We start from the raw sequence: 22462 nt of genomic DNA, 5'->3' as shown, positions 1-22462 counted from the left end.
CTCTTTTGGAAAGCGATTAGCTAGTTTGTGTGGAAGTTTGTGGTGTTTGGCAGGAGATGATAGATTGCCCTCAAGACCTGGCTTTGTGTTGCACACAACCCCCCGTTAAAAGCCGTTAGTACTAATCTATACATTTTTTGCCTTATAAGAATATACGTTGGGTCTGAACGGTGTCTGCTGTTCTTTAGGTCTCTGTTCCTCCTGGCGCTTTGGACTGTTGGGTCTTCTTGAGCTGCTTGGAGGTTTTGCAGAGAATAGAAGGTTGCTGTGATCGGTCTCAGATTGACGCCAATGTCTCCCACACAGTCGGCTTATGGAGTTACGCCACTGAAAAGGTAAACAAAGGGAGTGATGCATGTTGCCAAACTGTCAGTGGAAAAGTTTCATAGTCACAATCAGTACAACTTTTGTTTAATGAGAGATAGGCCAATATGATACTGAAGTTCTGCTTCTAACGGATCAGACAAATGTTTGTAAGGGCAGTGCACTCATTTTTCTTCTTAACCAAACACTGTACCAGGATACATTTGGCTAGCTACATTCCCAGATAATGAACTTTTGTACTTCTTGCATCAGTCTAGCTGACAATCTCTCTCCACCACCCCCCCCGCCCAAGACCCTGGCATGTGCATACAAATGTAGTTTTTCATGGGTACATTGGGTGAGGGGATCAGGCCACCTGCTCAGCATGGCAGTCTATTCTCCACATTGTACACTGGACAATTGTATTTGCATAGGGGTGTACATGTCTGCAGTCCAATGTGTGTAGGACCTATATGTACACGATGCAGTTGGATCCTTCATCTGATAAACTTCATGTTGGGATATGACCAGTTGCAAACAGGGGAATGGGATTTTACATGATTATGCAGATTATACAAATACTGTGAAGCATTTGGTTGGTTACTGTTTCGGAAAGAATTCAGAGCTAACAGACTAACTCAGTATGGTAGTTCTGTTGCAGGTGCCCTGTAAGATTTCGGATGTGTTGGGGAGGCGATGCATACGTGTGACTTATAACACTGTTTGAAATGAATCTGTCAGGTTTAAGATGGTTTCTTTCATCTGTTATCCCACTCTTATCAGTTGCTCACATTTATTTTCTGGAAATATAGATGTTATTTGCTGGAAAGACAGAAACTTAGCAGTTATTGAGGCATTATGATTGTCAAAATAAATTTGTGAGGTGTTGCAAGATTCTTTGTGTGACTTGGGAGTTAAAAATGTAGCCAGTGTTTTCATATTTCTCTTGTCATGGAGTACAATGACAGAACTTTATATTTCTGCAGTTGAAGTCCCTGGGTTACCTATGTGGACTTGTGTCAGAAAATGGGCCCAACTCAGAAGATCTTAATCGAACAGTTGATCTTCTAGCGGGACTTGGAGCTGAACGCCCTGAAACAGGTATTTACAGAAAATGTTTTATGAAACTATGTGAAGGCCCAATAAGTTCTCTTGATGTCAGTCATGCTTTTGATGGACAACTATTGTTTGCTTCAGTATTTGCCAAAGTTATCCATGTTCAGAGACAGTTTGCTACTGAAGTGTTCATACTGAAAAGGGATTAATCTTCTCCACAATGCATGTAGCTGGACCATTTTTGAATACCACAGAAATTCTTTTATGCTATACTTACTGGAGTGGTGGACAGGAAGTTTGTAACTCTGTAGTCAAATAGCATAATGATGCTGGTAATTAGAGTTTCTCGTTATATGTTTGATGTACTATCCCTTCGGATAACTGTGTGTAGCCGCTGCTTGTTTTTTAAATGACACTTTTAGTCTTGCTGTACAGTGAAAATTTAAAAGATCACTATTTCCTTTGAAAATAAAGAAGGGTAGAACTGTGTTCCTGTTAACATAAATAATAATACAATTGTAGAGTTGGAGGGGACCCTGAGGATCATCTAGTCCAGTCCCCTGCAATGCAGAAATAGACAGCTATCCCGTATAGGGATCGAACCTGCAATCTTGGTGTTCTCAGCACCATGCTCTAACCAACTGAACTAATTTTTTTGCACTGACAGAATATTTGATATATCAGCTAGATGTGCTGAAATAAGAGCAAATCAAAGCCCACATTTGAGTTTGAATCATAGATAGAAAACCCCAGACTCGCCTAATGTTAATATCTTGGTTCTTTAAAATATAGCACAGGATAAAGTGCAGTGTGGTGTCTTCCTGCATTAATTTTAGTTGCCTTTTGAAAACGGAAGTCTTACATCTGTCCTATTTTATTTTTGAAGCCAATACAGCACAATCTCCTTATAAGAAACTGAAAGAGGCCTTATCATCTGTAGAAGCTTTTGAAAATCACTACTTAGTAAGTATGCTATATATATTCTGCATGTAGACTCTAAATAAGAGAACAAAATATTATAGAGTGTATAATATATTGGGTGTAGTCTTCAGTCAATATTTGCAGCAGAATACTATACTAGTTTAATAAATAGTATAGACTCACCATCAGTGTCGGGAGGGATCTTCAAAGTCTTGATTCAAAATGGCAGCCAGCACCCAAAAGTTGGCAAAAACTACTATCCCACCTTGGGAACCCTTGTGGCGAGTTTAATAGTGATATCTCAATAGGTGTCCAAACCTATAGAGAACAAATGGATAGACTTTCAAAAATACATAGCTGATGAAGATAACGAGCATAACATATTTGAATATATGGAGGCTGGTTAAATGTTTGTTTATATGGAGTAAATACAATGGTGGAATTCTTGTATGTGTAATTAGCTTTTTAAAATATTTGCCAGATTTCCTCTAAACTTTCAATAAGTAATCAACAACTTACAACAGTGCAAAAACAAAAACAAAAAACCCAAAGGAACTTTGGAAAAGATCTTTGTGTTCAATCCATAGGACATATGCTTCTGAATATATTAAACATAAAGTTTTGGAACAAAGAACTGTTGTAAGATAGCTTGTCCTAAAGCCCCTTGTCTTTTCTTTTATCTTATGTAGGATCTTTCCCATGCCACTATTGAAATGTACAAAAACATTGGAAGATCTCGCTCAGCAAAGCTTGTTGGAAAGGATCTGGCAGAATTTTATATGTAAGGAAAACTTTAAATGGTTGCCTTTTAAGGAACAAAACTTTTAATCTGAAAGTTTAGTTGAGAGGGACAGAGAGGGACTGTGGCAGTGCATCCTTGTTGATTCTCCTTGATATCTCAGCTTTTCATACCGTTAACTATGATGTCCTCCTGGATTGTCTCTGATACGTTGTTACAGTTATTCCACTCCTATGTACAGGTCCCACTTGGGATGCCTGCTGTGGGGTCCTGTAGGGTTCCATTTTGCCCTCATGCTCTTCAGTATCTATATGAAGCTGCTGGGTGAGGACATCAGGGAAGCAAGGTGTCAGCAGTGTAGGCTGTTGACAAATCCAGCAGTACTTCTTGCTGGAGTAAGATGAGACTGGAAGGTATTGGGCTGGTGTCTGGAGGCTGTAGGGGGAAGGGTGGGCAATAAACAACAGCAGCAGCAGGCTGGATGAGGGCCACTATAGTAAGACTGCATCTTGAAGGCAGAAGCTGTGTGGGTAGACAGATATTTGGCCTGGGAACTAGATAGGTTCCCTGATTTGGATAGGGTTGCATTCCCTTTGAAGTAGTAGGTATATAGTTGGAAGTGTTCTCTGATTCAACACTGTCACAGGAAACAGAGATGGATTCTGAGTTTTGAAGTACCCTCTCCCACTCCATCTATCTTGCCAGCTACATCTGTTTCCGCATAGAGGTAACTCAACTGCAGTTACTCATGCTCAGCTAACCTACTATCTGAACTACTGTAACACAGTTTACATGGGGCTGCCTATGCAAATGATCCAGAAACTCCAATTAGTGCCAGAATGCAGCTGCCAGGGTATTGTCTGGGGGAGCCATGGGGAATCGCATTAAAACCAACCCAAAAAGATCTTCAGTGGCTGGCTGTATTTTTCCAGGCTGAATTTAAAGTCATAAATGACTTGGGATCCAAGTATGTGAAGGATTGCTTCTGCTGTTACCAGCTTGCCCAGTCTCTTTGATCTGGAGGGGAGGCCCATCTCAGAGTCTCACTATTAGGAGAGATGCATTATGTGGGGATAGGTGATTCGGCCTCATCATTGGTGGTTCCCGGATGGTGGAATGCCTTCTCCCTCAAAGTGTGATTGGCACTGACCTTGTTAACATTTTTGTGCCAAGTGAAAACATTTCCTGTTTGTCTGAGCCTTTCAGTGATTTTAGTCATTCTCTTCAATGAGAACCATCTCTGGGGTTTGATGTTGATTTTATGGACTTTTATCTGCTTGCTTTATTGACTGCGGTTTTAATGGAGATATAAATCACTCTGAGATCTTCGGATAAAGAGCAGGCTGAAAATATATTTAATAAAATAAATAATAAATAATGCACTTAGAAATTAAGAGACGTTTTAGGCACATGTTCTGAAAAATAATTGGAAACAAACAAACAAACAAAAATGGCTTGGTTAACCAGTTAGCTTCTCTATGCTGCAACAGCAAAAATATGTGCTCAAAATTGTATTAGCTATCCTGATAATTAGATCCCTAACCCCCATTCCTTTATGTGTGTGTACACTGATATGGAATCTAAGACAAGGAAGGGGTAAATGCTCTGTAGCTCTATCAAGATATGCACACAGCTTAATATTATCAAGGACTCTATGAGCTTAAAAGCTTTCAAGGTATTTTAACAATCCATTCCATGTGCAATGAATGCTAAGCATATTGAATAGGGTATTAGTTATTTTATTACTATATATTTATCATTATTACAGTATAAAATTTACATGCCTCTTGATTGTAAAAAAAATCAATGCTGTTTGCAAAAAGATAGAACAATAAAATTGAGAAAAATTCACACCCATACTTAAAAAATATAAAAGTTTAAATACTAAAATTGATTAAAATCACCTTGGCTTTCTAACCCTCTGGGTAGGTTTGTCTAAGCAAGAATGTTTTCAGCAGGTGCCGAAAAGAGTACAGTGATTAGTTACCTAATCTATACTTCATGTTTGTAGCGGAGGAAAGGTTTCCATTTTTAAAAAATTGTAAACTGCTTTCCCTCTCCCTGTCTGTGACTCTTTTCCCAAGGAAAAAGAAGAGTCCTCAAAAGGCTGAAGTCTACCTTCAAGGAGCATTGAAAACCTACCTTGCGGAGGGATGGGCACTGCTTATTACGCATACACGGAAGCAGCTAGCAGAATGCCAGAAACACCTGGGACAAGTGGAAAAGTATCCTTCAAAGCAAAGGGTATGTCTTAGGTACCTATGTGCTTTGTTGGGGAGGGTGGGTAGTACAGCAGAAGGTGCACAGTATTGTCACCCAAGGATTGCACCAATAACCCTGGAAACTCTTCAAAATCAATCTTGCATTTTTCGTCGGAGGTTAGGTGTTGGAGCTGCTGGGCTTTGCACATAACCGCCATAAAGGCCCTGGCATCGCTTTTATTTATTGTTTATTTCTTAATACTTATATACTACTTGATAGTAGACTACCTTGGAAGTGGCCCACTGACTCAGCCGGTCTTCTCTCCCTCCACTCCCTAAATCTGCTCTGGAGAGTTAGGTGAACTTCCATAAGGTTTAGAGGGGAGGAAATCCTATTGCGTGAGCAGACTTTGTTCTGCTTGCGCATAACCCACTTAGCACTATGTTGAATTACACCACTAATGTCACGTATATGCTAATAGGATCTGAACTGGCAATGACTCTCCAGGGAAGAGAACTTGGGATCGTGGTTGGTAGCTTGGTGAAAGTGTTGACCCAGTGTGTACCAGTGGCTAAAAAGACAAATTCCGTGTTAGGAATAATTCTGGTTGCTTCACCTCAAGTCAAGAAGGATATTGTAGAGTTCAGGAAAGGGCAGCCAAACTGGTCACAGTTCCCTCACAGTTTGAGGAATCCTTATGAGCCTCCCAGTTTTAAGTCAACACTCCTGAGTTCCAGTTGCAGAGGGGATGTGATGTCATCGTTGATATAATTACTACAATTAAATAATTACTAAGCAGGTTGGTTTTTAAATGTAGAATTAGGTGCGGAGATTATCTGATTATTTTTTTTAAAAAAACTTTAACATGAATCAAGTATTTGTCGTTGCATCAAGGTAGCATATTATTTGTGTGTGTGTGTATACTCCTTTCTCCACACTTCCTTAACTTCGTGCCAGCTATCTTCAAACAAGCAGTCTTTTAGCTGCTGATACTCACTTAACGGAGGAAGAGCGCAAACACTATTGCCAAGAAATACTAAATTTTGCCAAACAGCCCTCAGAAGGTGAAGGTAAGACTTTCAAGAGAGACTTATTGTGAAACTTCAACTAGGCTATCTTTCTTAAGAAGTTAGGGGCAGAGTGGGGAACCTTAGGCCTCTCTGTCTGGCAGTCAGGACTCTGCCCAGATCACTAGACCTAACTTGGATCCTCCTTGAGGTTTTGTTTTTCCCTGGCTGGAATATGTATTCGAACTCTTGATAGTGCCCCTTGCCTTGCCTTGCCGGAGGCTAGCATGGTGTGTGAAAGTATGAAACTAGCCTATTTTACAAATTATATTCATTGCTCTGTGCTCTTTTGCCTCTGTCTTTACCCATCATGGGCACTAGCCAGAGTATTGCCCTGAAGGAAATGTGGCCCCCAGTCTGAGAAAGATTCACCACTCCTGAGCCAGTGGCTTTTGGTTTTGAATGGCTTTTAAAGCAAGATTAGTTTCATCCTCTTGTAAGATTTCAACTTGCTCCTTTTTGAAGGAATAACTTTCTATAGGTGATTCCATTTTTTTTTTAGTTCCTTCATTTTATTACATGCTTCTGCCCTCTTCTGCCTACTATTTTGTTCAATTAACAGCTTCAGAAATTTACTAAAAGGATGCTGTGACTTTAGGTATTGTGTGATTATACAGAGCTCATAACATTTGCAGAATTAGGTTGCAGAGTTTAGTTTCCTGAAAATCTCAGCTTTCATTTTTATTGCACAAGTTTCTAGCCCATATGGTAGGCAAGATGTACTTGAAAGTGTGTTAAAAATGAAGCTGAGAGAGTGGCTGAATTAGATTTCTAGTAGTTCGGAGATGGGGTTTACATAGTACTCTACATAGTTATTTGTCTCTCCCCAGGATTAGGCCAATTAGAATAAATTATGCAAGGCATATAGATAGCATATTATGGAGAATATATTGTCCAGATGTGTTTAGGTTGCAGAATTTGGTCTTTTTGACACAATTAAGCAAAAGTGATGGGCTGTATCCAGCATGAGTGATAGTCAGAGTAGACCCATTGAAATTCATGGACATGGCCAACTTAGGTCTATTAATTTCAATGTATTTATTCCGAGTATAACTTAGTGTGTTACAACACAATATATATACTACAGCTGGAATTCAAAGAGTACTTTTGTACAAAGAGTACTTTTGATGAGCCCATCAATATTATCCCTGCATTGCAGGGGGTTAGGTGACTCTTGGGGTTCCCTTCCAAGTCTACAATGCTATTATTCCATGACTGCAGAACCTCCAGAAATGTTTCCACTCTGAGTCTGGAGATACATTGAGGCTTATGAATCTGTGCCCCTAAAGTTGTGCTGAGATTCACAAACCAAGAGTTTATGCTCTTCCTTAGAGTTACTAGGTATTAGCTGAATGGTAACTTTGCTTTGATTACACTCGTACGGTCAATAGAGTTTTACATGTATCTTATTTTATGTTTCTTTACAGATCAGAAAGTTATACTGTCCATGCATTCCTTTGCACAGCTGAAGAATCTGCATTTTGACCCTCCTAATGCGGTGGTCCATGTGGGTGGAACACTGTCTATTGAACTGACGTTGGCAAATCAGATGCCCATCGCGGTGAAAGTGGATCAGATTGCTATTAATATCCATTTCAGCATTGAAAAAAATAGCTACCGGAAGACAGCTGAGTGGCTCACAAAACACAAGACTTCCAATGGTATTATCAGCTTTCCAAATGAGGTTGTAGGTCTCTCTCTATCAAGAAGTAGCTTGCCGATGTTGGAGTTGTATGAGATGTATGAAAGGAGCCCCTCGGATAATTCCTTGAACACAACAGGCATCATCTGCAAAAATGTGCACATGCTGTTGCGAAGGCAGGAGAGCAGCTCTTCTCTGGAAATACCCACAGGGCTAACTCTGGAGGATGGTGCCCATGTTTTAAAATGTAGCAACTTAATACTGGAACCAGGGGTCAATAACATAACTTTCAGAACCCAGGTATGTTCTTACGGAAGGCAAGCGGTAACCTGGTATTGCTCCCTTGCCTGAAATTTGCAACTCTGCTACTTCTTGCTTTTAGCCCCTCTCGCGCCTGGCTGGCCTTGACTTGTTTAGAAGAAAGACTTCTAGCTGTGCCAGGATGTCTGGCTGGTTCTGTGACATGGATCTGTAGAAAATCAGGATTACTCTTAGCCAAATATCTTTTAACACATTATTTTCAGTTCTTGTCACTTCTCTCAAGTTTAAAAACTTTGAGCTGCTTAGCTAGAATTAACATTCAATCTACCATGCTCATTGTCAAAACAGTGTGCAGAAAATGGCTTTAGTCAAGCTTGCTGAGAATTAATTTGCAAGATGTTTAAAGTGATAAGCAGTCTCTTGATCATACAATAGTTTGTACCTTTAAAACTTTTAATAGCACAAAAAAACCTGCACTTCAGCTTTGTCCGGTTTGCCAGCTATGGTCAATACAGTGGTACCTTGGGTTAAGAACTTAATTCGTTCTGGAGATCTGTTCTTAACCTGAAACTGTTCTTAACCTGAAGCACCACTTTAGCTAATGGGGCCTCCTGCCGCCACCGCGCGATTTCTGTTCTCATCCTGAAGCAAAGTTCTTAACCTGAGGTATTATTTCTGTGTTAGCAGAGTCTGTAACCTGAAGCGTATGTAACCCGAGGTACCACTCTACTGTACAGAGATAGCCTGACCACTGTAGTCCATGCATTGCTGACCTCAAGGCTGGATACTGTAATGCGCACCATTTGATGACTGGCCTTGGGTCTGGTTCAGACGTTCCAGTTGGTGCAGAATGCAGTAGCCCAACTTCTGATAGGAGCTTCTGGTGGAGAACATGTTATATCGTTGTTAAAACCATTGCACTGGCTGCCCATCTGCTACTGAGCTTGGTTCAAAGTTGTCATCATAATTTACAAAGCCCTGAACAAGTTAGGTCCAGGGATCACCTGAACCTTTATATCCCAGCTCCATAACTGAGATCATCTGTAGGAATGAGGTCATTCCTCAAGTTGGTGAGGCTCATTAGACTGCAACAAGAATTCAAGTCTTTAGTGTCGTGAGCCCAGTCCTGTGGAATATTCTGCCAGTAGAGATTCAGCAGGCACCTCCTGTGCCATCTTTGAAAGACCTGCTGAATATTGTTCTATCCCACCAGGACTATGCAGGCGGTTATGAACACATCCTTCCACAATGGTTAATTGATGTCTGTTTTTAACTGTGGTTGTGTGGTTTTTATTACACAGTTTTGTTTCAGTGCTGTAAACCACTTTGATACATATTTTTAAATGACATAGTGGCCTGCAAATATTTTAATAATAATATCAGGGGCCTGTTCAAATGTTTCATTACTGCAGTGTCTTGAATTTCATAGGTACATGCTTTTTTAGTAGGAAAGAGTAGTGGATTGCTCACTTTTTGTCAGTCACTTGCTATATATTAGCCAATTTGTCTAAAATAGGACTAGGCTATGTATGGCCTACATGTGCTTTCCCCAGCCAGTGTAGTAGAGTATACTTGGTTGCCCTGAAGCCACTGCCATTCATGCTCAAAGCAGAGTAGGCAACAATGGCAAAGCAACTGGAGTTGGATTAAAAGTGGGTAGATGCCTCCCATAACAGACTAGACTGGTTTGAAGTGCTTAGGCATTGTGCTTCTTTAGCTTTATTGTGAATTCATGCAACTTTATTTTGAAAGAGTGCAATTAGCTGAAATCTCTGCTCCGCTATCCTCAAGCAATGTCCACGATGTATCAGAAACCTTTCTTCAAGCATTGTGGAGCGCAAAGTGCAGGTCTTTGTTGTTCCCTTCTTCTGTTTCAGAACTTCTCTGCAAGCGAGATTGACTAAATGTACTGCGCGTATCAGAGGCCAGTGCTAGCAAGCCAAAGTTTTTGGCCAAGGGACAAAATGCATATAGCCTTTGGCAGTAGTAGGTCAAGTGGTACACCTTTCAGTAATTTGAACAGCAGTACCATTCAATTACAGGCTAGCCACCTTCTGGCGGCAGACAGGAATTGCAAATAAATGAGTTCTGTATTAATATATATTACCACAAAGTTCATGAACACGTTTTAAGTGGTATTTCTACAGAGTGCTCTACAGCAACCGTAAACACAAATGTTGGCTGATGTTCTGAAAATACCACAAGCAAACATCGCTTAGCAGCATAGCTGAGAACAATTGTTGCTTTAGAAGTTATGTCACCTTTGATGTAAAAATAAATAAATACATATATGAATTTGTGCCACAAAGCAAACTGCTTACCAGCATCCTTAAATAAACCACACTTCAATATTTTTGAAGTTATTAAATAATCAACCCTCTCCCGTTTTGTATAAATGGGTGCCAGTAGAAAAATAAAACTACAGTTGAATTACCTTGAAGTTACATGGTTTTTTTCTCTCACACATACCCCAATTTGATTTTCAGCCTGCTATTTTAAGACTGTGTATTTATTATGCAAGAGTCCATATGTGGTGCAGTCAATTATAAGTGTAGGGGAGACATTAACTTAATAACAACACACTTCAAGCTATTTGGACACTTACCATTCTATACATACAAAATCTGGATATACCAACAACCACATGCTCATACAACTATGCAGCCCTAAACTTTTATTATTGCAATGTAGCCTGTTTTGCATGACTATATGTTTATATTAAGAATATAGTAATTACCATTTATTCAATATTTCCTAGTGAAAATAGTCTCCAAGGGACTCAAAGTACTCACAGAATAAAAAACCCACATTTTAAAAAATAAATAAATAAAAGAATTAAGTACAGAGATAATAGTAACCAATGACAATTTCAATACAATTTGAAAAGCAACACACATATGCCCAAGAAAATCATAACTAACTCAAAGCAGACCTGTTTAAGGCCCAGCAGAGCATAATAGCAAAAGTAAAGTTTTTACCTGGTGTTGAAAAGATGTTAATGATATTTTTTCCTGTATACAAGTTATTATTATTATTGTTGTTATTATTGTTATTCTGGCTTCTACATATGTCTCCAGGTGATTTACAGAAATTTGAAATGTTCTGTCAGATCACCTGGTAAAACTGAGATCCCTAAAGAATATTGTTTTTTATTTTCTCATAGGGCAAGGATCCTGGAACATACACACTCAGGCAGTTATGCATTTCAGTGGGCAAAATGCAGTTTGCCCTTCCTCATATTTACCCAATAGTGCAGTATGATGTTTACTCTCAGGAGCCACAGCTAAAAGTGGAGCCATGTACTGGTAGGTAAATTTGTTTGAAAGTATGCATGTTAATTTCTCTTGCTACGTGTCTAAATTAGCTACTTTCCAGTTTGAAATATGTTCTGCAATTTATGAACTAATTTGGAGGACTAAATTCTCAGTAACTAGCTTGCAACAAGAGTCAAATATACAAATGCTTAAGATTTTGAAATACACTATCTAATATCAGTGTAATGTGTTTTTGCACTGCCTTGATAGTTTTATTGAAGGGCAGCCCTAGATAGCTTTTTAATAAAGTTTGTCAGCTAGCTGCCATTGGAAATGGTTTGCTCGTAACCTTGCAGAACAGCTAGATAAATCTTGAGTAATTAGACATTCATGCACCTGGTGCTTTGGAAATAAATGTACATTACATATTTTAACTTAATGAGGCCAAGGGAAACTTTTAATTGATTTTGCTGCTGGAGCCACTGTTCTTGCCAAGTAACTTCCTACAATATCTGTTGCAATATCTGAGTACATTCTAGGTTGTGAAAAATTGTGGAACGCGTGCCTTGTCTTGCCTGGCTTTCCTCAGTTTTGGGGAGTTCATTTTGGCTGTTTCCAATGCAGGAAACTATTGAACGTCTCATTTACTTAGAAGAGCTTCTCAATCAAGGAAGATGCTGAAATACAGCCTTAGCTGTGAAGGCTCTTGCTGCGGAACTTGTTCCACAGCTGAATCCACCAACTTGAAAATTCTGTGTAGGGTTTTCCCTACTTAGAGGAAGTGAAGTTTGCATTTCACATAATTATTTTGATCATTAATATGCAAAAAAGGAGGGATGCTGGAGGATTCCTGTTTCCACTGGGAGTGAAGCTACCCTTTCCCCTGCCCATCAGAGCATACATGGTTCAGCATACCGATTTGTGGGTTGGTCCACAATTTACAAACCAACATATGCATGGGTCCAACAGCACAATTGAGCATACTGTGGTTTAGTTGCTAGCTGCTCCAAGCAGCTGTAGAATGTTAAAGAGAGACGGTGGCTCCCAGGCCTTGTTGCAAGCACATTATTATTTTTCTTTTATTATAACACTGCAGATTTTCTCTATCTGTGCATGTAAACAGGACACATGGACCCAAGCCCAAGATCTGGAAGCCAAGTTTCAACCATGGTTTCATATTTTGGCTTTCTGGCTAGCTATCAACCACAGATTCTCAGTTTGGACATAATGGCTAGCACACGTTTCCTTTGCTTGCACAAAGGGAAGGGCAAAGCAGGAGCAATCTTGGTGTATAAACCAAGATTTAATCATCCATATGTAGCCATTGTGGTTGTTCTGAGACAGCAGAATTAATTGTTTCTCTTCACCACTACTTCATTTTTTTTCCAGACAGCCTTTTGGCTGGGATTCCTCAGAAGGTAAAATTTACAGTGACTACTGGCCATTATACCATAAAGAATGGAGATGCACTCCAGCTAAGTAATGCTGATGCCATGCCAATTTTGTACCATCCAGAGAGTAAAGCTGTGATTTACTCAAACACAAAGGGTATGTAGTTTTGGTATTATTATACTAATATTTGTATTTTGATGAGAGAGGGCTTCCTGCAGCCAGGATATAGAAATGCCATAGGAGCTGGGTGGTGATTGTAGGTGTAAGAGCATAGCCTCCAATTTTATATTTACTTCTTAAATCTGTTTTACCTATAATAGGTTTAAGCTTTTGTTGATCACAACCTCAAGAAACCTGGTACAATGTAGTATGTAGAGTAGCTGCTTCTGATGTTTTAGTTCTCTGATTCTCTGCACAACATATGGCAGGAAAAATATATTTGGAAGCAGTTTAATCTTTTATCAATTCCGAGCAGAGTTGTTATCCCAAGGGTTACCATATAAATTAACTTTCTCTATCTCAGCACCCTCCGTGCTAACTAATTTTTTGTTCACAGTCATAGCCATGATTCAGAAGTGTGCATCAAAACCATTCTAAGCACTTCTTTATTAGCAGCTTTCTGTTCCATGGCGTAAACATCCGTGTTTAAGAAAGGGAATTTGTTATGAGAGCTTCCAAATAGGTAAAGTACTTTAAATATTGTGGCATATATCCAACTCTGCACAAGTGGAGTTCTTGTGGTGCAGGACTGGGAAACATTTGGTCTTCTGAATGATCCTGAACTGCAGCTCCCATCATCCTCAGCCAGCATGGCCTAATGGCTAGATAGGATAGGACTTGTAGTCCAAAACATCTGAAGAGCACCAAGTTGTGGATGCTGCTATAGAGAACTGCTTAAGAGAAGCCACTAAACAAACTGTTGCGTGCAGTCCATGTAAGTCTCTGGATTGCATAATGACTTTGGTACAGTGGCCAAAGTCTTGAGATCATGTTTGTCTCAAAGAAAGGGCATCAGATGAATATGTTATAACACCTGCAAAAAGTTACCTAGTGGGTTAATTCAGACAAATATCAAGCCATGATTTGTGTTAACTGTATAAGGTAAACCATGGCTTGTGTGGTTTCCTTTTTTCCCCTTCATTCCTACTGAGAGTCCCCAAAAGTTATCTCACACAGTAAAACCCAGTGTGGTTTGTTGGTTTAGAGGCAATGCCACACTTTATTTTGAGGAATACCATGTGTTTGGAGTGAAGTGATTATTCTTAATTATAGCTTAATTGATTTTTTATGCAATTGTAGAAAAGGCATCGGAAGCATCTCTAATGATCCAGTCGTCTGAGAAAATCACAAGCATCAGCTTACCAGTGGCTCCTGCTTATCATGTGATTGCCTTTGAACTCGAAGTCTTGTATTTACCATCAACCTCAGTAAGTGTGCTGGAGAATGAGAACGTGGTTAGCAAAGAGCTTCAGAAAAAAAGCAAAGAGGAGATGTCTTGCAATCGTATGGCTACAATTGACCAAAAAGTAAGTTGGCGTGAATAATGTAATACTTTATAGCCCTGTTAAAGTACTTACTTCCTTTGAGATGATAAATTGATTTATCACACCCAGAATATTAGAGGAATGCTGTGTTCTTTGGGACCACAAAAGAAAGCTGTGCAGTAAAATATTGTAAAATGTAAATATATTTTCCTCTGTGAACAAAAGCTACATCAAAAACACATTTTAACCACAGTTTTTTGTTCTTGAAATACACAAAACAGCACCTCCTGAAAAAAAGGTGATTCTTTGTAACTTCATTCCTGTTTGCGCTACCTTGCTCTAAAGCAAATTAAATGTGCCTGGTGTGCAGTGACTGTAGAAATACAAGAAAATAATAATGTATAAAAAATACTCTGATTTTGTTTTATGTTCTTATTTCCCCTCCCAATAAAGGGTACACTTCTTAAGAAATATTGCAACTATTTGAAATTAGAAAAATTAAAATTTCAATAATAACCTGAATAACTTTATTCTGTCTTGCCTGCAGGTAACCATTGATTGTCCATGGTCAATTTACTCCACCATTATTGCACTTACATTCAGTATACCCTTTACAGCCAAACATTCCTTGTTATCAGCAGGCAAAAGGTAACTTTCTCAAGGTCTCTCTCTTAATTCATCATAAAGATATGTCTTATTACAGCTACAGTTTACAACAATATGAATGGGCAAGGAGTTTTGAACACCTGGCCTGTTTTCTCCCTTCTTTTGTGCTTCATAAATCAATGCCATACCTGCTTACTTGAGAGTACAAATAGATAGTGATATGGTAGAGTATTTTTTAATTTCACCTTTTCCAATGGGAGACTAACATAAAAACATAATCTAGACTTGGAGTATAGTGGTTTGTTTAATTTAAATGTAATTTTAGCATGATTAAACAGTGCTATGAATATGTAGAGCTCTTTTTCTCTATTATTTAAGCCTTTAGCAGATAGATGATAGATAGATAGATAGATAGATAGATGATAGATAGATAGATAGATAGATAGATAGATAGATAGATAGATAGATCTAACAATACAATACATGACAAAGTAGGCTATTTGCAATATTAAAAATATGTTTTCCTTTTTATTTTTAGGAAATACATACAGGTTTGCGTGCAGAACATGTCAGATATCTCTTTTAAGTTATCTGACAGTAGTCTTAAAAGTTCTGGCGTCTGCACAGATTTAAGTCTTGATCCTCTAAACTCCAAAGCTGAACAGGTAGGTTTCCTTTCTTGCTTTTTTTATAAATAAATTTTTATTATTAAAATAATTCAATATTCATACATGTTACGAATATACAAACATCACATCTGTTTCTCACATCTGTTCCCCTCCCCCGACCCCAAAAGTTTATAGAAAAAGCATTATGAACCTCAGCTAATTAGAACTCATTGACTGTGTTTGAATGCCACACTAAACTGTTAGGAAAACATAAATGAACCTAGCTTCCTCCTTAGCTCACATGCTACTTTGCTTCCATATTTTGCTCCTGCACGGCCAGGAGAAGGAGTTAGAAACTTTCTCTTCCATTTTTGGTTAGCTGGGGTTTGTCATATTCAACACCATACAAAAGAAAAAGGAGAAAAGAAAATGGAGTCAGGTTTCAAGTCCTACACACACACAAAAAAAATTGTGGAATAGCAATTGCTGGAGATAGTTCTGTGAGAGGAAAACCAAATAGCAGTTGGTTGCAGCCATATTGATGGAGGGAGACTCATGCACAGAATTCTCACAGCATAAACCCCAGTTTTGCTGTTCACAACCCGAATTATGCCTGCTTCCCTCTCCTTGCTCCTTCCAGCTCATGCTGGGAGAAAACAAATCACAGCCTGCGACTTAGCAATATGTCAGAACCATGGATCATGGTTTGTTTGGTTCCAGCAATCCACAATCAATAATCCAAGAACAACTGTTGGCCATACATAGTGATTTGGGAGCAAAGCAAACCACAATCTCGGGTTTGGCTGTAACACTAAGCCAAGCCTTGTGGTTTGCTTTCTCCCAGCATCAGCCAAGAGGGCTGAAACAGACACAGTTTTGCTTGTGTGTAGTTAGCTGTCATAGCCAACCACAAGAGCTAGACATTTGTTTTAAGTAAAACCAATGTGAGGGATCCAGGGTTCTGAGCAAACTATTCAGCCTTGAGGGAAGGGGTTGCTGCATGCAGTGCTGTTGACGAACACACTGTCCACCCCATTGAATTTTTTTTTTTTAAGTATGTATATTCTGTTCTTTGTTAGCTAACACCAGAGTGACTATTGACAAACTCATAACTCTCTCTTTCAGCATATCTACACTAAGCAAGCAGTATTCTTTGTATGGGAACTGAAGTGGACAAAAGAACTTCCCTCATCTTTGCAATGCCAGTTTTCAGTGAACTTCTGTTCAGCACCTTCTGAAGAGCACTCACTGTCTCTGAAGCCGTACACTTACGAATTCCAGCTGGAAAACTTTTTTGTAAGTTTTTGCCACGCTGACAGCTAGATCAGATAGGTTGGAGATTTTCCAGAGTGGAAGCAGGCAGATTCAAGGAATACACATTAAAAGATTGTGGAGTGAGGGGGGGTGGGGCTTTCAAATGTTTATTTATTTATCAGTATTCATATACTGCTTGCCATTATCACACAATCTCAAAATGGTTTACAGGAGTAAAAATTTAAAATTCCATATTGTAATTCTGGAATACTCGAAGGGTTGGTTTGTGCCAGGCACTTGCCACATTGAGAGCACTCGATCACTGCTTGGCAAGTGGCTCTTACTGCTTCTGCAGTGCTTAGAGCAGATTATCTGTGGATTGTCACAACCTTGTGGCATTTCTGGGCCATTGCTGGATAGTGGCTAGTGGTGTCATAGAGATTTCCGCATGACAGCAGTGCCCCATGGGACAAGCCATTCTAGATGTTACAACCTCCGTATGGTGCAGTTACCACATGATGATGTTTTAGGAAGCCATCACATGTTGAATGTAATGTTTGGTACTTGTTTAGCATCAATACGATTTGGGCTTGTTTGTTTTTACGATACAGAGTTGATTTTCAGGCTTTCGCCGTAGCTTTTGTGGCTTGGTCCAATTTTTTATGGAAAAGTAGAAGACAGACTTTCTCCTCCCCTGCCAATCTCATTTTGCTGATAGATTATATTTCCTAATCAGTTTAATTGTGGAAATGTTTAACCTTGTGTATATAATGACCATGAATATCATTGTGCTCCTGCCAGACATTATATAATGTGAAAGCTGAGATTTCCCCCCCATTGGGGGCAGAATATTGTAAAACAGGCTCGTTGTGCTCACTGGAGGTGTCGATCACCCGCCTTTCAGACCTCCTGGATGTGGACAAAGACGAAGCATTGACAGAATCTGATGGTTACTGCACAACAAAGCTAATGTATGAAGGTAGGCATACTAATTGGACTGCATTTTGTGTGGTTTAGTCACTCAGGTCACCCAAAAGTGTATGTAGCTCTAATATCCAAAGAATTTACCCCCCTCCAATTATCTTGAATTAAATCTATAGTAATTCTTAATCTTACAGCTATCAACAGGATTTTAAATATGTGTATGTATCTTCTTCAAATCATTTTGTTTGTACGGCATCACTGACTATCTCATGAAGCTTGTATAAGGACTACATCAGACATTTTCTGTAGTTCCCCCATAAGTGTGGCTTATACAGTATTCAAAATGAAAAATGGGTCTCAGTAACGGTTTCCTTTTAATAGTGTTTTCTCTTTTGTTTCAGTTGTAGACAATAGTAGTAACTGGGCAGTCTGTGGGAAGAGCTCAGGGGTAATATCTATGCCAATTGCAGTTCGGGCAACCCACAAAGTGCACATGGAAGTCATGCCACTCTTTGCTGGATACCTCCCTTTTCCTGATGTTAGGCTATTTAAATACCTCCCGCACTACTCTGCTCACTCTATGCAGCTCGATGCAGGTAAGAAAGTATTCCTTCCAACGCTTTGTTTAAAGGCCTGAAACACGGATAATCTTGAACAGTTTGTTTAGGTGCTTACATGAATGTTTAAAATGTGCTAGAATTTTTCAGCTGAGAAAGTTGGAAAGACACGTGATTTTCAGCAAGAAGGGTCTCCCAGGGTGGCTTGCAGAATATCAGTAATGAGATAGTATCAGGCTTATATTTGAAAAGACACAATTCAAAAAGAAAAGGTATTGGGAGAGATGAGGAAGACAGGCACTAACACTTAATTATAGTTCTCATGACCAGCTGGAACGGGAAAGAGGAGTCACATATTGCTGGTTTTTCAGCAGTCAGTGGAAAGGCTGTGGACTTCCACCCCCTTTTTTCTGTCTGCCCCCATCGTTTGATGGGACGGCTGCTGATAGAGAACGTTTGCAGTCCCATTTCTCCTGTAGCTTGATGGCATGGCATGACACACATTATGTGCAATCATTGCCTTGGAATGCTTTCAGCGCTCTTATGCGCGGCACTGGCAGATACTTGAAGTATGATTTAACAGTTTCTTGCTCTTGTGGGAGTTCTAGTAAGTGCACAGAAATCTATATGTGCCAGGGCTTCCCCATTCGCTGCAATGCTTTATTTACTGCGTTTATATGCTGCCCTTATGCCAGGGCACTCAGTAAATCACTAAAACAAAAACGAGGGACAGCGAAACAGCAGAATTGTTTCAGACCTTTTGTCCTTCCAGGAGTTGATGGCATGGACTCCCTGGCCTGGCCTGGCCTTTTTTGCTTCCCCTTCTGGGCACCCAAGTCTGTAGCCTGTGGAGAGGTGGAAAAGGGACTGCCCCGAGTGAGCACTCTCAGGCCAATGGCAGTTTTTTCAGGAGCTGATGGCATGAGCTGCCCAGCCTTGGGCTCTCTTCAGTCATTTTAGCACAGATTTTAAAAAGTGTTTCTGTAAAGAACAAGTCATGCAGTGACTTCTGATTCCTTCTAGGTGATGAACCCTAAATTGATTATAGCTCATACTATAAATGCACATGGAATAAAGTTTTGCATTTTTGTTTTTTAAACAGATAGTTGGATCGAAAACGATAATCTCTCTGTGGACAAGAATATGGATGATCAAGCTGACAGCAGCAGCATAAAGAGCAGAGGCAGCATACATTCAGCAGCCAGTGCAGAACACAAAGGTTTACCAATGCCTCGGCTGCAATCGTTTTCACCCGGACAGGTCTTCAACTCCAGCTCTGGCATGCAAATCCTTGTCATTCCCAGCAAGGATGATCACATTCTGGAGGTCAATGTCACATGACAGCTCTCTGTACATGTGCATGGACATGCACATGAGACTTGAAAATGAATGCACTTTAAGGGATCATAACCTGATTGTTCTTCATTTGAAACATTCTAACGCTAACGAGGCCTATGGCAACTCAACACTTACTGGCCCTGGAAGCATCAGACAATTGTATCAATTTAAATGTACAGTGATGCTTGTGTCAGCTAGTTTATATTGCTATTTTAGGGTGTTTGTGTAAAATGAATTTTGGGGTCTCTCTCTCTCTCTCTCTCTCTCTCTCTCATCCTGCTGGTGAAATAAAGGATACTTACTGCAGTTTTCTCTTTATTTTCGGCAGCTTCCAGAACTGCTATTTTTTTCCGGGGGGAGTAATTAAATTTCTGTTCAAAGAAAATTTCAGGTTGACATACAATAAGCCTTGCAGTGTAGCTGTTAATGACTGACGTGTGTGTGCCTTTCTAGTCACACAACTGTTTGGTTTCCTGGACCAGGATAGCTATCCAAATTTCTGTATAGTAATTCTTAATCCTACAGCTATCAACAGGATTTTAAATATGTGTATATATTTTCTTGAGGACTTAACTTCTTTTGTGCCTTGGGATACATATGAAACTTATTAGCCCACTCAAACTCTTGAATGCATACCATATAGAGAGCCATTACTTAAGCCCACTGGGGAAACACACACACACCAGGAAGCAAGTAATGAAGTGGCACATAAGTGGTTAAGTTGGAAGTAAAGTTTCACTGAGCAAGCTTTCCCCCAAGTTTGATATTTAAATTATTTAAGGTTACTATATTGAGTCTCACTATATAGCTTTTATTCAATATTTCACTTGATATTTTTAAAACCAAAGTTTATTTGTTTCTCCTGTCCCAACTACTGTTAACTTATTATTGACTACAGAGCCATATAACTATATATATATTTGCACCTTATTCTAAAGTAATCTGAGAAGAAGCAAATAAAGCCAAGGATTACTTGGCTGCTTTTCCAGTCTGGTTATGAGGAAATTTAAGGTCCTACTATTGAACCTCTTCTGGTCCAGCAAACTGCAGTTACACCATTCCAACTGATTACTTTCAGTTGTAAATTTATTGTACAAATGATTATTTTAAAAAAAAATCTAAACTAAACTTAACTGATATAATGTCTGTGTATAATTTGCTCCCGGAATCAAGGACGAAATAAATGTGTTTTTATTGGTGTGAAAATCAAAGCTTGTAAATAAGTCTAGTGCATATAACTTTTTCCAGCTCTCAAACTGTGTATTTTTGTACATACCACATTTCCTTAAAACTTGTGGCTACAATCCTAGCTGCTGTTCACTCCTGTTACTGCTTACACAATAATTCTCTTCTTGCAGCATATGCAGCCTCTTGGGGAACAGCCTTCATTGTATGAACAAGCTTTGTAGGAACACTGATAATTCTTGGTTCTTTCCATGGGTTTTTAATATCTTTGAGGCAGGAGGCAGTAGCAAACCAAATTTGAATTCTGAAAAAGTGTGGTATGTGTGTTCCAACACTGTGTGTATCTGTTAATTCTTGATTTACTTTTCTCATGTCTTAAGAGCAAATGAGGTTTTATTTTTAGAGGGAGCAAAAAGCAAGCCCCATGTTTCTCATGAATTTGCCAGTACTTGGCTTTGAAAGTTAAAGTAAGTTGAGTTTTCTTTTTGGAAATAGAAACACACTCTTGTATTTGGGCACTTCTTTTCTTGAAGTTACAATGGGAGGTTGGCTGACTGTCTCTTTGTGTTTAATTTACTTTAATTAAGTTAGGGAAAAATGTATGCAACCCCCTAAACGCTTTTCAACAAAATTGCCTCTGTACCTTCTTTCAGTTATAAGAATTAATGAGACTACACAATATTGATATGTACACACTTCAATTTTGCATCTAAATGATAAAATGTATTTAAACTTGTTATGGCCCTTCTACATTGAATACTTGTGAACAACAGCTTGAATGTTAAAAGTACATTTCGAATGTGGTGAACAACTTGATACCTTGATTTTGGGTCTTTCACAAGAAATGATTTTATTAGCAGTTAGTGTTGATGTGTTTTCTCTGGTTTGGTTTTAGAGCACCGTAACATTTTATTCTTACATTGAAATGGACTTCACTAAAATGCAGCAGAACCATAGTCTAATCACTACTTCAGGAGACTACATGTGTATATGGAAAGGGGATTGGTTTCTGGGTAAAGATGTAAATAATCAATTTGCAATATGTGTATCTGAAAAATTAAGGATTATGCTATTTATAGATATCTGTCAAGCTTGTAAATACTATCAGATGGGTTAAAGGAGTATAATTTTTGTGAATTTCACAGATTTATTTGTGACTGGAAAAATTAACTCCTACTATGGACATTAAAGTTCAACAATGACATTTGTGACACTTCCTACTTGTAGTTCTGTAAGACTGTTACACTCCACAGAGGATTTAAACAGAGAAAAGCAAACTGTAGGGGAAGGATATTCAGAAACACAATTACCCAGTCTTATTTCTTATTTTAATGGTGCCATGAAACTTAGGGAATAAACTGTCAATAAAACCCCCCAGAAAAGCCAACCAGTAGGAAAATGAATAAAAATCTTGAATATTTTAAACAAAAGTTGCTTACAGTTCTGACATTCAGCTTTCCTTTATATGTTCCTTGGTTTGAGATTTCTAGGTATTAAGTGGCTCTAAGCTGAGCTGATCAGTTATTTTCAGGCAGCTTTTCTATTAGTAGCATCTGTTGGCTCTCAGTTAATTTATTTTGCAGGACCAGGCTGAGCCGCAAGAGTACTAATATACCTTAAGATAATTATATGGTGGTGCACAAGGCTTAACACATGCCGCTACTATAGC

At 39.0% G+C, this 22462-nt stretch overlaps 1 protein-coding gene across 1 annotated transcript in view; it reads left to right on the top strand.

The window, feature by feature from the left end:
* TRAPPC10 (trafficking protein particle complex subunit 10) overlaps window positions 1–21997 on the top strand; it is a 44330-nt gene extending 22333 nt beyond the window's left edge. The window contains exons 8-23 of the mRNA XM_083612511.1: window positions 189–335; window positions 1290–1404; window positions 2246–2322; window positions 2970–3061; window positions 5104–5244; window positions 6179–6291; window positions 7716–8230; window positions 11355–11496; window positions 12835–12993; window positions 14137–14363; window positions 14869–14969; window positions 15466–15592; window positions 16661–16831; window positions 17591–17768; window positions 18115–18309; window positions 19373–21997. Of these exons, the coding sequence (XP_083468637.1) occupies window positions 189–335; window positions 1290–1404; window positions 2246–2322; window positions 2970–3061; window positions 5104–5244; window positions 6179–6291; window positions 7716–8230; window positions 11355–11496; window positions 12835–12993; window positions 14137–14363; window positions 14869–14969; window positions 15466–15592; window positions 16661–16831; window positions 17591–17768; window positions 18115–18309; window positions 19373–19611 (2739 nt within the window). The 3' untranslated portion in view covers window positions 19612–21997. The remainder of the gene's footprint in view (window positions 1–188; window positions 336–1289; window positions 1405–2245; window positions 2323–2969; window positions 3062–5103; window positions 5245–6178; window positions 6292–7715; window positions 8231–11354; window positions 11497–12834; window positions 12994–14136; window positions 14364–14868; window positions 14970–15465; window positions 15593–16660; window positions 16832–17590; window positions 17769–18114; window positions 18310–19372) is intronic.
* Window positions 21998–22462: the final 465 nt, after the last annotated feature.

The sequence above is a fragment of the Podarcis filfolensis genome (genome assembly GCF_964270895.1).
Source record: "Podarcis filfolensis genome assembly, chromosome: 4".
Lineage (NCBI taxonomy): Eukaryota > Metazoa > Chordata > Lepidosauria > Squamata > Lacertidae > Podarcis > Podarcis filfolensis.
This window is presented reverse-complemented; position numbering and strand designations above follow the sequence as displayed.